The sequence below is a fragment of the Buceros rhinoceros genome, unplaced genomic scaffold (genome assembly GCF_000710305.1).
Source record: "Buceros rhinoceros silvestris isolate BGI_N320 unplaced genomic scaffold, ASM71030v1 scaffold7569, whole genome shotgun sequence".
Classification (NCBI taxonomy): domain Eukaryota; kingdom Metazoa; phylum Chordata; class Aves; order Bucerotiformes; family Bucerotidae; genus Buceros; species Buceros rhinoceros.
The window spans coordinates 35,017-48,690 of record NW_010433211.1 but is presented as its reverse complement, the minus strand read 5'-3'; the positions used below and the strand labels follow the sequence as shown (position 1 = coordinate 48,690).

Genomic DNA, 13,674 nt, shown 5'->3' with positions numbered 1-13,674 from the left:
AGAGAAGATGCTGACACTCACTTTGCAACAGAGGCCTTACAGGTATTACTAAGCTTTGGGGTTTTTTTAAGGAATCCCAGCAACATTCAAAGCCTTTACAGTTAGTGACGTGTTCCATACCCGCGTGTAACACACCAACCTGTGCGTCAGCTGTGGAAACCAAAGGGAGCAGACGTTCCTCTTACCCATGCTCAACAGTTTTGGTCGCTGCAGGTGAGGTTGAGAGTAAGAATTTTCATGCTGCTAAACTTAAAGAGGAAATCTACTCCCAAAAATGGAAGGCCAACTGAAGAGCCTAACAGTGGCTAGTCACTTTTGAACTGCTATGATTTCGTGATCTTAAAACAAAATGTATCATTTTCCCCACCATAAATAATATCGATGCCCAGGAATCTCTCATCATTCCCAAAAGAAATACAAAACACGTTGAAGAGCAATAAATAACCGTAGTGCTGATAATCACGTATGTACTGCTAGGACGGAGCTGCCCTGAAAAAGCTCTTCCGTCACACGTACATTCCTGGAAAAAATAATGCCAAGTTCATTTACTACTCCATTTTACAGGCAAGCTTCTAAACCCCAATTGGCAATTGGTAACAGTCTCTAGGTACGGCTAGGGAGAGAGGGGGAGAAAAAAAAAAAACAGGCCTAATACCCAGAGAAAGAGTCACACAAACAGGAAAAACAAGGAGGTATCTAAAAATTGTTTCTGCTCTTAGACAAATTTGAATTTCAGATGCATTATGCATCTACAGCTAAAACATTTATCAGTGACAGTGCGTAGTTCAGACCACTTCTTCCCCTGCCAGCACAATCTTTTTTCAGGCACGCTAGTCCTTCATGTCCTATTTGGAGGGAAATACTTCTCTGTAATAAAAATTCCTTCTGTATTTTTTTTCACTCCCCTCCAACTTACACCAAACAAGAAAGAATAACACACATCCTTTTATGGTTAAAAAGATCCTGACCAACGTTCTTAATGTTCTTGGGCAAGCGATGCCCACATTGCCACAACATTTTCTTGACTTAACAGAGTCTGAAGACGAGGATGATGCCTTACAGGCTCCAGGCAGAGTCGGTTTGTTGGGAAGACGTGTCCTGACAGATACGCTTAAGAGAATAAGGTCATTGATTAATCAAGAAAGGAGTCCATTAAAATAATGGAATTAATGCATTTGCAGATGGTTACTGAACAGGACACTGTCAGGGTGCTTTCGGGGATTTGTACAGCCTCTCTTGACCAGCACTGGTAAATGCCTTGCTGTATCTGTCTCACTTTCAGCCTGTAGAAGCTGCTTTGCAATTAACAGTTGCAGAAAATGGTAAATAGTCCTAAACTAACTGTTTACTTAAAAACAACAGAACAAGCATTTTCAGATTCTGTGATCTCCATGTAACAGTTCTGCAAGGATCTGAACGCACACACACACCAGAGAAATGAGGCAATAGCAGGAGACAATACCATGGAAGTTTCAAACAAGTGTTCTCAAAGATCTACACGCAGTAAGCTCCCAAAACAGTAATCGCAACACCAAATCTTTTTCATTGTGTTTCTCAAAGAATCTGAAGTTAGAACACAGAGACAAACAGGTAAGATTTGTTTCCGCTCTCTCTGCACTTCAGAAAGCACACTGCTGTGTTCTGTGTAGCTGTACACATCTCAGTTGATAGCACCTTCCACAACTGCCTCGATACCGGCATGCAGAGATTATTCACCCTTCTCCTCAAACACAGACTCTTGCTTCTTCTGTCCAACCCCAAAAGAGCTTTTGCCTGTTCCATCAGCTGTTAAACTGCCTTTGTACTGAAAAGTTACTACTGATACTCTTAGCTCACGTGGGGGAGAGATTTCCTTCACAGTAACAGTCACAAACAACTCTGTGGAAGAAGACAAGCTGCACCTTGACCTACCAGAGATGTTCTTGCACTGATCACTTCACCAAAGACCTAGTTTTAAACCACACAGTCCCTTAGATGGGCATTCCCAAACTGATTTGAAGAACTCTGATAGAGGATTAGGTTGCAGAAAATTCAACCAAATGTCTCAGTGCTAAGCCAGTATAAACATTCCACTTGGGGATTCATCCCACTTGAGCAAAACCTGTTTGGCTGATGAAAACCTTACTTCCTATCTTCTCACTCTATAAATGTCTACGTGGGACACGAGGGAGAACCATAATGGCACAGCGTAGAGATTCAAGGAGACAAGGAATTAAACCTGTACGAAATGAAGCCTCACTATTTCTACTGCTCACAAATGTGGTTGTTTTAACATCTTAAAGCCTACATCTGCACATGCCAGAAAACGGCCCACTGCGCACATACCACCTTGTTCCGTGACAGTAGTCCTGCTTGAGCACACATTCACCTTCCTGCACGGCAAAATTAATTACCATCTCCCTGCTATTCCTTCTTTTATACTTAGTCCTGAAGCATTATATTCTAGATTGTTTAGTCACGGTTACTTTCCTTTCGGTACCAGTGATAATGCTTTGGTATCACTGGCATAAGGCTTTCTACACCATATTTGTAGGAAGGGTGAATTTATCCAGTTATATTCCCAGAATTTACAGATGAAGCAGCTAAGAAAAAATGCACATTGCAGTGCTGCCTCACACGAGTCAGAGGTAACACATGCCCCCAAGTTGCTTTAACAGGTATAGTCTGCTAAATCCGATACTATCGTTGCCTGAAGGGCTGTAAACCAGGCTGCAGTCTGATCACACATCTTTTCAAGAAGGAACTGGCAACATGTGGTAAACAGAAAAGCAAATATTTTTGTTATGAAGTTGCAGCCATACAGTAAAACTGATGCTGCAAGAACAGGATCGTAAAACTCCAGTCTTGTTTACTCCCAGTTCAGCTGCACAGCTTCTCACGGAACATTCGCTATTGCAACCAGACGAATCCCTCTGGTAATATTGTTCCAACATTTCTTTTGTTTTAGGAGAGCTCATAATGCACGTCCTAAAGCATTGTCAGTGCCACACTCCTTTATTTCTACCAAACAAGCTGCGTAAATCCCGGCCACTGGTCTTTCTTCCAAATGCACAGCCTGCTCTAATAGGTCTTTTTATTACTCAGTATCCATCTATTATTTTCCACGTCTTGAAATAATGTCTCAACAGTGGTTTCTGATTTAAAATTAAAAAAAATAAAACTTACAAAGGCAGCTTGAGTTGCCATGTTAAAATGAATATTTAATGCAAGATAAACACTCTTCTGTTCAGCAGTTCTTGTGCAGTCAAGGTTAATTACACAGAACAAAGCCCAGAAATTACTGCCATTTTAATAGCATTTTACATACACTGTCAAAATACATGATATGCATAAACCAAAATGAGTACACAAAGAACCACATTCTACCTGGAAAGCTGAGCATTCCATTGTAAACAGGACGAAGCACACTGTAAAGAATACAAAATTAAAAGTGTCTCAGTTTATTTCTCACCCAGAGAGGGCTGGTAGGCAGCAAGCCAGATTTCATGGACTCTACACCTTGCTCTGCCGTTTATTTGCTTTTCAATTTACCTTTTTTTATAAAATCAGTAGTGATTTAAAAAGTGAACCAGTTGCAGTGCTTTTCTTCCACGCAGAACACAGCTGGGCTCTGTGAACCTTGGAAGGAAGGCGTCACAGATGTTCTAAGCATCGTCAGAGGTATGCTCCACTTGGTCAGCTCTGCAACGTATGACCAAGCGCCTGATCCTGAGAACCATCGTGTACTTGCCACGAGTTTATTGCCACTGAAGCCAGGGGTGTGCAGGGAGCACCTCACTCTCTCCAAAGTGCAAGTCAAATGCTTCTTATTGCTTGGACCAATAGCTGGAGCTCTGGACTCTAATACTGGGGGAGTTTTGTTGGTGTTTAACTATGGAGTTTGGGGTGGAGGGAAAAAGGTGGTGTACAATTTTCCAACAGAAAAGCTGATTTATGAGTCACTGTAACATCTTAGAAGTTATTGTAAGATGTTGAGGTGTCCATGATAACTACAATCAACAGGTATTTGAGACACTCAAAACCAGTAAAGCATTTTAAGGAGGAACAAAAAAGTTCGTATCAGTGGAAAAATGGCCCAGGAGAAAAAAATCTGCACCAACTCGGAAGTCCTACAGCTCTTGCTACTGACAGAAGCAGTTTGTTTTTCCTTCAAGAAAAATGTGCCAAAAGGCACTGGACCTGAATAACTGCTCAGTGTAATTGTGATGAATTGCCAAGGTTATGGGAAGAGGTGGGGAGAGGAACACCACCACTCGGGTGAAAGCCTTGGACAAGCTCTCTGCTCACGGTGCCACTGAAAGTTTACATAGACCCAGTTCCTCCATGCTTCCATTCCTGTCCGAAAAACAGAGGGGGCTTTCTGCATGTCACAACTACTGGGCACAACGTATTAAATAAGGACTTGGGAGATGCTCGGTTATTTTCACCTACCCTACGGAGATAGGGACAATACCTGCATGGACATCAAAATGGTAACCTGTGTATAGCTTGACCAACGTTTCAAAGAGCTAATCAAATCACAACAACAGTAAAGTGAAAAATAAACAGGATTTATGACTTACCAGAAGTCATGAGTCTAGGTGAAATGAGACAGAACTAATGATTTTATCTAGGACACACACTAGAAATGCTAAACAATGAAAATAATAATTTGGAATGAGCGTGTTTGTTCTTTGTTAACCAACACATTGTCCTCAGGGTTCTTGCAAATGAGTAGCTATTATTTACATACCATCAGTCAGTCATCAGTTTTAGTCATCAGTCACAGTTGTCTAACATTTTTCTAGACCAGAAAAGATGTCACAGCACACCACAGAACACCTGATACCTCCAGGTCCGTAACACGTTCAGGGGTATTCAAAGGGGTAGGTATTTCCAGAGCTCACTCAGGTCAGCAAGTCACTGAACAACAAAGAAAGGCAGGAGCTGCAGCAGCACGATTCATTTAGCTCTATTTCATCCTTTTACTTCTGCAGAAGGATTTTCTACCAATTTTATGTGGGTATTCATAAATAATGTCATTGAACTCCCACATGTAATGCACAGACACGTAGTTCACTTTGCTCCAATTTTAACACGCTGGTAACCTGCTGAGACCTAAGGAGTGCACCTAATTGCACCCAGCGAAAGCAGTTCAACGCTCCTCCCCACTGCCCCGTCTCTCCCCTGGACGTGCTGTTTGCGATGATTACAGGTCCCAGCACACAAAACACATACAAGTTCTAGCACGAACACTTAAATCATTAAAACAGAAATAGAGAGTCAACAGGTCTGGGTTTTATTTATCTTTCCTTCACTGCCTCACCGAGATGCTGCTGGAAGAGGCAGCCTTCCCTTTAGCCTCCTCCATCTAAAGTCTCTTTCTAACACAGAAAATACCAAAACAGACCTCATGTAAACAAGCAGCTACTTTCCTAAGTAGAAGCTGCTCTAGAAATGCAAAGCTCGGTAGAAACACAGCACATTATTCATAGTGATTCGGAGAGAAAACGCTCTGCATTCTTCTGGTAACACGGAAGCAAGACAGCAGAACATGCTGGATGTTTTGGTTTTTTTACTTTGTTTCATGATATTATGATCAATGACATTGTCAGTATCAATTAGACAAAAATAAACGTAATGGATCACCCAGCATCAGAAGGTTCACCGCTGTGAGTAACTCACTCAACAAGAAAGCTTTACTTTTCTTTCCTTTTTTTTTGGTGTTTTTAGCTTAAACCTTTTAAAGCAACGACACCAAATAAAAGTGAGCAGTGTAATTGACTCTGCCACACAGTTAATTTTCAGATACACATTAAAAGGCATCAGGGGGCTGTTAAACTGACAGCTGTCAAAGGACTGTGTGTATTTAACAGAAGTTTCCAGCACGAAGCCCAGACTCCACGCCATGAACAACTAAGGATCATATGCAATCGCCACACAGATGTGCGCTTGTTATCGCTGCTCCTTCTTCAGGAGACAGCCGTAATGCAGCAATCCGAAAGCCAGAACAAAAAACCCCAGACACTCAACCAAGCCAATCACGGTAACAGTAAATACCTGGCACTTCAGTAGACAACACTGACTTCAAAACCTCACAACAGGAGCTGCTGCAGGATTTAAGCCCCGGCCTGAGGCCGAAGGAAGACACCCAAGAGCAGAGACAGGCTGTGGCTCAGCACCGAGACACCCGTCTGAACACCCCACCATCAGGCAGATGTGCTGGTTAATGAATTGTACAGATTGCTGCTCTGCTCACATTATATGATCAACAGCAACTTAAATATATGTATTATTACCAAGAAGAAACATCAACAGGGAACTAGAGAAAACATTCTTAGAAAAGTCACCCAAGACCCTCTCCCCAGTTTAGGACCCCTGTACGGTGCTTGTTCTAGGGGCTATGGGTGGACCACGACAGATAAAACAAGCACCGTCGTTATGTAATAACCTGCAATTATTTTTATGGCTATTGAATTCCATTCTTCCTATGCAATACGTAGAATGCAAATGTAAAGCAACAGCACAAATTACAAGCCCTAACAAAGCAGTAAATCTGAACCAAGTCACGCAACATAACGTGTCTATAAACTTTCCCACCAGATGCAAGCTTTTACACTGCAGAAGCTGTTCTTTTTAACTGGTTTTTCTTCAATTTTGTTTTGAAAAATAATTACAAACCCCTTATTTCTACTTCTCAGAATAGTAAGTTAATAGTTCTATCGAATTGGAGAAAAATTCACGGAAATTGAGATGAACATCATAAGCTTTAATTTATCAGTGGCTGCGGCAGTCCTTCGCTTTACTATTGCATTATAAAAATAAAATGCTTAAATGTAAGATAACTGTCACCAGAAATCTAGCTGATTGGAGATTATGATTCATATTAAGATCATAACCTATAAAAATCATCAGCTGTGCAGGATGAGCTGTTCCAGTTGACAGATCTTATTAACAAAATCTTCCAATAAATTACAGAAAAAGCCGATTTTAAAAATTGCTCTTGGCTCTCAGCATATGGAGCTCAAGGTGTCCCAACACTACCATTTTTATGTGATTTTAGTGACTAGTTACTACAAACAAATCATGTTGTTGTGGAAAAGTTGTACTAATAAAATCTAGTGAGAATGAAGGGAACTGATCAGTTTACTGATCCTAATGAAACATGTTCTGATTATAAAGTATATTTTTATAGGTTTTGCTTCCGTTGGCTTGTGGGCAGAAGGTATTCCCCTAAAATCATGAAAGGACAATGAATAAACCCGTATTTTCTGTAGAGGACCTCTGGAGCTTTGCTGAATTCTAGCAGTAACCCTTATCTCCCCCTGCCAGAATCGGGTGATCCCGTGGCAAAGCGAGAGGGCTGACCCGCTCCCCAAACCCCGTCTGGTCACTGACCACCAGCCTGCGGCAGACAGACTTCAGAAGCACGATGCGCCTCTGCAGGGGAATAAGGGAGATCTTACACTCGTACTGACAGTGACAACTGAAACATCCTGCTAAATAAAAAAAATTTTAAAAAGCCCAAACAAACCTGCCAAGCCTTTACGGCTGACAAATCTTATGGTTTTTAAGCTGCTATGAAAAACTAGACACTTCAACAATACTTTAACACCAAAAAAGTAATTATTTTTCTGACTCCACAACTTTGTGAACTGCCAGAAACGTTTCACACATGAACCCCTTTTCATTTGCTTTTTTTTTATTTTTGGCCTCCCTCCTTACACAAGCTCCCCTTGCCTGGGGTCCATGTGCTGCTGTCAACAGGCTGCGATGCTGACCCTGGCTAGCAGGCTGAGGGGACGGACACTGCCTTGGCGGTACTTTGTTTAGTGCTTTTTGGTGAACAAAGCGGGCAGCAAAAGCAAATCGCTGGGCATAGGCTAAAGCGAGAGGTTCTTAGAGACAAGCACCAATGACATCTCATCTTGATAAACACCAAAGTTGCACTTATTTTCACAGCCTACAGATGTGAAATTACGATTTCCAGGCTTCAGCTCCTGCAGACTACCCGTTTCAAATGCTGCCAGTGCTAACTTGCACAGACCCACTCCTAATCTAAGATCTCAGTGGCTCATTACAATTGCACGCTGTAAAGTCTGCCTTTCAAACATCCACAGGAGAAGCCCAGACGATCTCCGACGAGTCGGCAGTCTGTCCAAGCGATTTAATGCAGCAAGCGATCTAGGGTGCATCACACCGACGTCTACTTCTAAAATTCAAACTATTGGCTCTGAGCGCTTACGCACATCTCAAGATAAGGAATGCATTATTGAATTCAGTTCAGGAAGTTAACTGTATGCCTCATCACAAAGCCTTAAGTAACATACGATTGCAAGCAATCTGTATGAGCTTAAAGATCTCTGTGGAAAGCGTCAAAGTATTGTGAGCCACGAGAACTACACGTTATTTAAGGATTACCTACAAGGCATATCAACTGCCAGTTTTCCTGTTTGTAAAAGAGGCAGAACAACAGCTGGCACCCAGATGTGACAAGCCACACGTGATGTTCAGGTCCATCATTCTACCCGCTACAGAAGCCGTGGTGGGAAGAGAGTCAAACAGCGCATGCTGCACAGTGCCCTGCGCGCTCCCAAGAGCGACCGCCCCACGCAGGGGGAGACAGGCCAGCAGCAAAAGCTGAGGCCGGAGCTGGACTCTCATTCCTTCTTGCCACAGACACTACTCATCAGGTGTTAGCCAACTACCAACAAAATCAAATGAGGTTTCAAAGCAAAAGAAAATATTGTATTTTTTCAGAGTATGTAGCTCCGACCTGGGAGTCAAACAGCAGGAGAACTAGGCTTTGGATGAGTATATTTGTGTTTGGAGATTTGCAGCAATTTCACATAAACTTCAAATGCTGTCAAATAAATCAACCGGCTACATCACAACAGTAGAGAAACCCGCCTGGACAAAATCTCATTTGACCCCGCATATTACACCAGGTTTTGTTTGTTCTCCTCTACAGGTGATTACTCAGACACACGCAGGCATTGCAGCCTTTTCACAGCGCCTGGAATTCGCTCTGCTTCATAAACAAAAGTTGCACTGGTCTTTTAGCAGAATTCCATCTGATGAAGTCACAGTAAGGAAACACCCCAATATGTTCTTATCTTCCCATTTGAACTTGAGGAGAAACTTTTTCCATTGACAGTCTTGCACACAACTGTTTGGCCTCTGGCAACGTGTCTAGACAATGTCTGTTATTTGTATATATAAGATATCACTAAATCAAGGGGTCATCACAAAAAAGCTCTTCAGAAAATAACAGCTTTAAGGATTCTTTTTTTTAAATCTTCTACAAAAAGAAATTACATCTGCTTTGCATATTTCCTTTACTCTTGAATTGTAAGAAACTACTGGACGACTGCTGGTCACAGCATCATGGCCCACTCGGTCCAGATATCAGCTACTCCCCAGGGCACGCAAGCAAGTACGTAAGAACAGGACATGAATACTTTAGAAATTACATACATATCAGCACAAAGCACAGAGCTGACAGAGTGATTCCAGACTGTATTCTCTGCAACCCCACAGGTTCTGTAACGCTACGGACTGTTCTCACAGCTTACATCCTCAGTGGAATATTGGCTTATACTCCACAAAGCTTTACAGCCACGCTTGCAGGGTGATTACCTGCTGACATCAATAAAAAGTTCAGGAAAGCATTATAAATCATCAGGGTAGTAGGAGCAATTGGTGCAGCAAAAATAATGGTCCTTAAATATTGCACCAGATATTAATCTAAGTTCTATTAAACATCAAAAAAGATGGCAGAGGAGGTCTAACACGGGTTTGAACTTAGCAAATCATTACAGAGAAGCTTCCGCACACTAAGGCTGGCTACGGACTAGAACATCATTCAAGCACATGAAATTCTGCAGTTAAACATTAAGCTGTTAATACACTAATAGCCTTCAATTACTGACCATCTTCCACCTCCCAGGGTAATCTATTAACAATTATTTTCACTGCAGCAGTAGATGCTCATCATGTACCACAAACCAGCAGGTAGCGTTGAAGCCAACATTACTGGCAGACCTGATGGAAAATAAACTCATACTTTATTGTAACAATCAAAGAACTATCTATGCCAAAAGTCCCCTCCCCCCCCCAAAAAAAGAACTAAGACAGACACGTACAGCTTAAAATAAAACCCTGGAATTTTTAAAAATAGCATTATGAATTTGGATGAGTCAGAGCATAATTATTTGAACCGCAACAGCGCAGTCCCAATGGTACCTGCCACTATATTGTGTCACATTGGACAACATTCCTATAGCTGGTTGTGTCAGAACACAAGGAGCTGAAGGCAGCAGATCCCTGCCTGCTGCAGAGTACCCTGTCATAACTCATGCTGGAGCCTGAGCTGAACCATTCCTCCACCATCAACAAACAAGTAACTGCTTGAAAGGCAACCGTCCTCCTGCTGCGAAACCCCCCCAGTTTCCAATCGTACCATGTCGGTACTTCATTACAAGTTGGGGTTTTTGGTCTGTTTTTTCTCTTAGCAAAGAAAGAAACAAGTATCTGGTCAAATAAGCGTTCACTGTAAACAATGACGCAACCACCACAACTTCCAGTTTGTGTCAGCAGTATTTGCTTTCACTCCCTTTTAAGAGAGGCTGTATTCAGCCTTCCTGCTTCTACTGTCAAGACTGCAGCTACCATTGGAATGTTTGTTAAAAAACCCAACACTTACTAGCATGAGATTCCATAGACTGAAAGAAAAGAGTTTTTCTGCAAACATTAAAATTTATTCCCCAAGAGAATACCTTGGATACGGTCAAGAGTTTGCTACTTATCGTACCATCCAAGAGCCCAGACCATCCGCATTGCACGTCGTCATCAACAAGGACCCACATCCTGCAAGGTCCCTTAGGGCAGTCAGTGTACAGCTGCTACCTGGTAAAAGGGCACGCAAACCACGCTGCGCCTGAGAGCCCCTTTCCAAAACACAGCCCCATCACGTCGAGAAGAGGAGGGAGGGCAGGCAAGTACAAGAAGTTGCTAAGAACATTCCAATAATTTATATTTTCTTACAAACACTGGTAACTTAGACATTCATTTTACCTTGAGAAGGTATGTAGGAATATTGCTGAAATCTACAGGCAGCTTCAAGAGGAAGCGAGCTGAGAATTCTCCAGTCTGTGAAAGGAAGAGAACACTCATGAGACCTGATGTCGAAACAGAGCCACAAACTGAACGTTCTGAGGATGAAATACTAAAAAGAAAAATGTGTAAGAGCTCCTACCAAACAGAGGGGTTGATATTTAAAAGAACATTTCTCAATGGAATTAGTGAAGAGGAAAAATATGATTCACAGATTTCACAGACATTATATGGGAAAACACCTTAAAAATCATAAACCATCACTGCCAGTAAGCGACAAGCAAAGAGTAGCCAGGTTATAAAAATGTGCACAACAAAAATCAGACTACTTTGTTAGGCCCTAAATATAGATGTGTCTTGGCTGTACTCATTTCCGGACAAAGGGCTGGCAAGACCCACAAACTGTCTGAAAGCAAAGCTAAAAACCTGACAGATAAAACAGAGGCATCTTCACCAGCACTGCCAGGATTCACCACAGAACGTGCGTTGAGTAAGGTGAGACTGCATCAGAAGTGTCCTCTGAAAAAACACAGAGGAAAGAACTGAAGTAGAAGGTTTTACAGAATCTGTTCGCAGAATTCTGTGACTCCTAACACCTAGACAACCGTTTACGGAACTTTTGCCAGGCATCCCCTGGCAAAACACGTTGCTCTTTTTTATGCATAACATGCATGCAAAGGAAATGGAAAGGATTTCCTTTCTGTTTCATACACTTCCCTAAAACCAGACTTTGTCCACCTGGTTATGAAGCAACGAAGTCGGTGCTTTTTGAAAAACAAATGCCTGCCTGATTTCCTCTATATCGGTTTTTTTGTCAGCTCTATTTTTTAATTCAAAGCAGCGATACAGCAGCTGTGGTTACCCTGGTGAAGTAGCAGTACAAAAAGCGTTCAGCATTAATGCTACACAGTTAAGCACAAACAATCAGAGTATCTTGAGAGAAGGCAGCAGAATTTTCCCAGCTGTAACACTGCCCTATTTTTGCGCACATACACCACTGAAGTTGCACGATGGCGTACAATTTTTAAAACACAGTACTTCATTTTAACAGGCAAGGGGACAACTCAAAGCCGTGTGAATATGCTGCACTCCTCCCACAGTAACATCTAAGTAGCGCTTCCCAATTTCCTGAATGCAGTTAGCTGTGCCTAATTTTCATTTTAATATTTCAAACCTTCTGCACAGCCAGACAAAGCGAGAAGAGAAATACTTTAGGCAAGACGTGTACAGTAGACCAATGTTAAAGTGCACACGCATCTCTGGTGAACGTGCACATTGCAATGCTCATTAAAGAGCTGAACGGAAATACTACACTAGATTTAAACAGGGTCACCTTTATTGTGTATACAGCTACACACCTCGTGGTAAGCAAAGCCTGTAGTAGGCCTGAAATAATGGAAGCATCCTTTCTATAAAATGCAGCGATGACCCACTGAAGAGATGGAGAGACCAGCTTGACAGCAAGCAGGTTGCCTGGGACCACGTCCACGTAGCGTTTAAATACCTCTAAGGATGGAGATCCCACAGTCTCTCGGGGCAGCCTGGGCCGGAGCTCAGACCCCTCAGTACTCAAGGGCTTATCACCCACACAGATGTCAGGATACCTTTTGGGCCTCTGCTTTACTACAGGTAGTAGATGCTATCACAAGGACTCCGCAGAGCTATGAGGACAGCTTGCCAAAGGCTACAACTCTTTGAGAGGAAAAAGCGTCCAAAGTCACCTGTACCAATACCGAAAATTCACCGCATGCCTTTGCAAGCCAGCCAGTACCATCGCCTCCCCTCTCGATCAGCTGTGCTAATCCATACGGTGGTTTGAGCTCGGCGTAAGACAAAACATGAAGGTTGTCACTAGCCACATACCAGCAGACCAGAAGCCTCCGCAGTGATGGGCCACATCAATTGCTGTGCGTATTGATTTGGAAAGGAACTGGCTGAATAAAACACTGCAAGAAACCAGCTTGCGGATGCACAGGCCCCTGGGAGAAAGCACTGGCAGTCACAGCCAGCGGAATCCGGCCTTCAGCAAGGAATGGTGAGCTGCTAAGCAGGGCAGCTAGGGAAAACAAGCGGTTGTTTGCTAAGCTCACTGTTTTCTGGGGTACTGATGTGGAATGAAACTGAGGAGGAAAAAATAAATTCTACCAAACTGGATTACTTCAATTATTTTATGCCTAAATTAAGCAAAGATTTCACCCTGAGCAACTCAGTGCCTCTAGACAAAGATGCCGCATTAGGCAGATGGACAGTACGCAATGCTAACGTCGGTGCTGATCTGCCTCTTGGTCTGTGTATCAGGCAGGAACTAGAGATAACTCGCTCTACCTTCCAGGCACTACACAAGAAGAAACAAGACCTTGAATGCAGCCAGAATCTTTCCAGTGGCACCTTGCCAGTTCTATCATTTGCCAAAAGGGCTTGCGTGATGTCCGGCTGTGTTCCACCCCACTGCCAGCTAGCTCAGAATGGCCCACGAAATGTGTCCCCTCACAAGACAGAGGCAAAAGCAAGTGCGCACAGGAACACTATGCAACAAAAAGTGAGCGTATATCAAATTAAAGCCAGGTTCTGAAAGCTTTC

The 13,674-nt window shown here is 42.6% G+C and overlaps 1 protein-coding gene across 1 annotated transcript in view; it reads right to left on the bottom strand.

Annotated features, from left to right (window-relative positions):
- Nucleotides 1–13,674, bottom strand: part of BRE (brain and reproductive organ-expressed (TNFRSF1A modulator)) — a 129,267-nt gene that overhangs the window by 82,884 nt on the left and 32,709 nt on the right. The window contains exon 5 of the mRNA XM_010144030.1: nucleotides 11,056–11,130. Coding sequence (XP_010142332.1) covers nucleotides 11,056–11,130 — 75 coding nt within the window. The remainder of the gene's footprint in view (nucleotides 1–11,055; nucleotides 11,131–13,674) is intronic.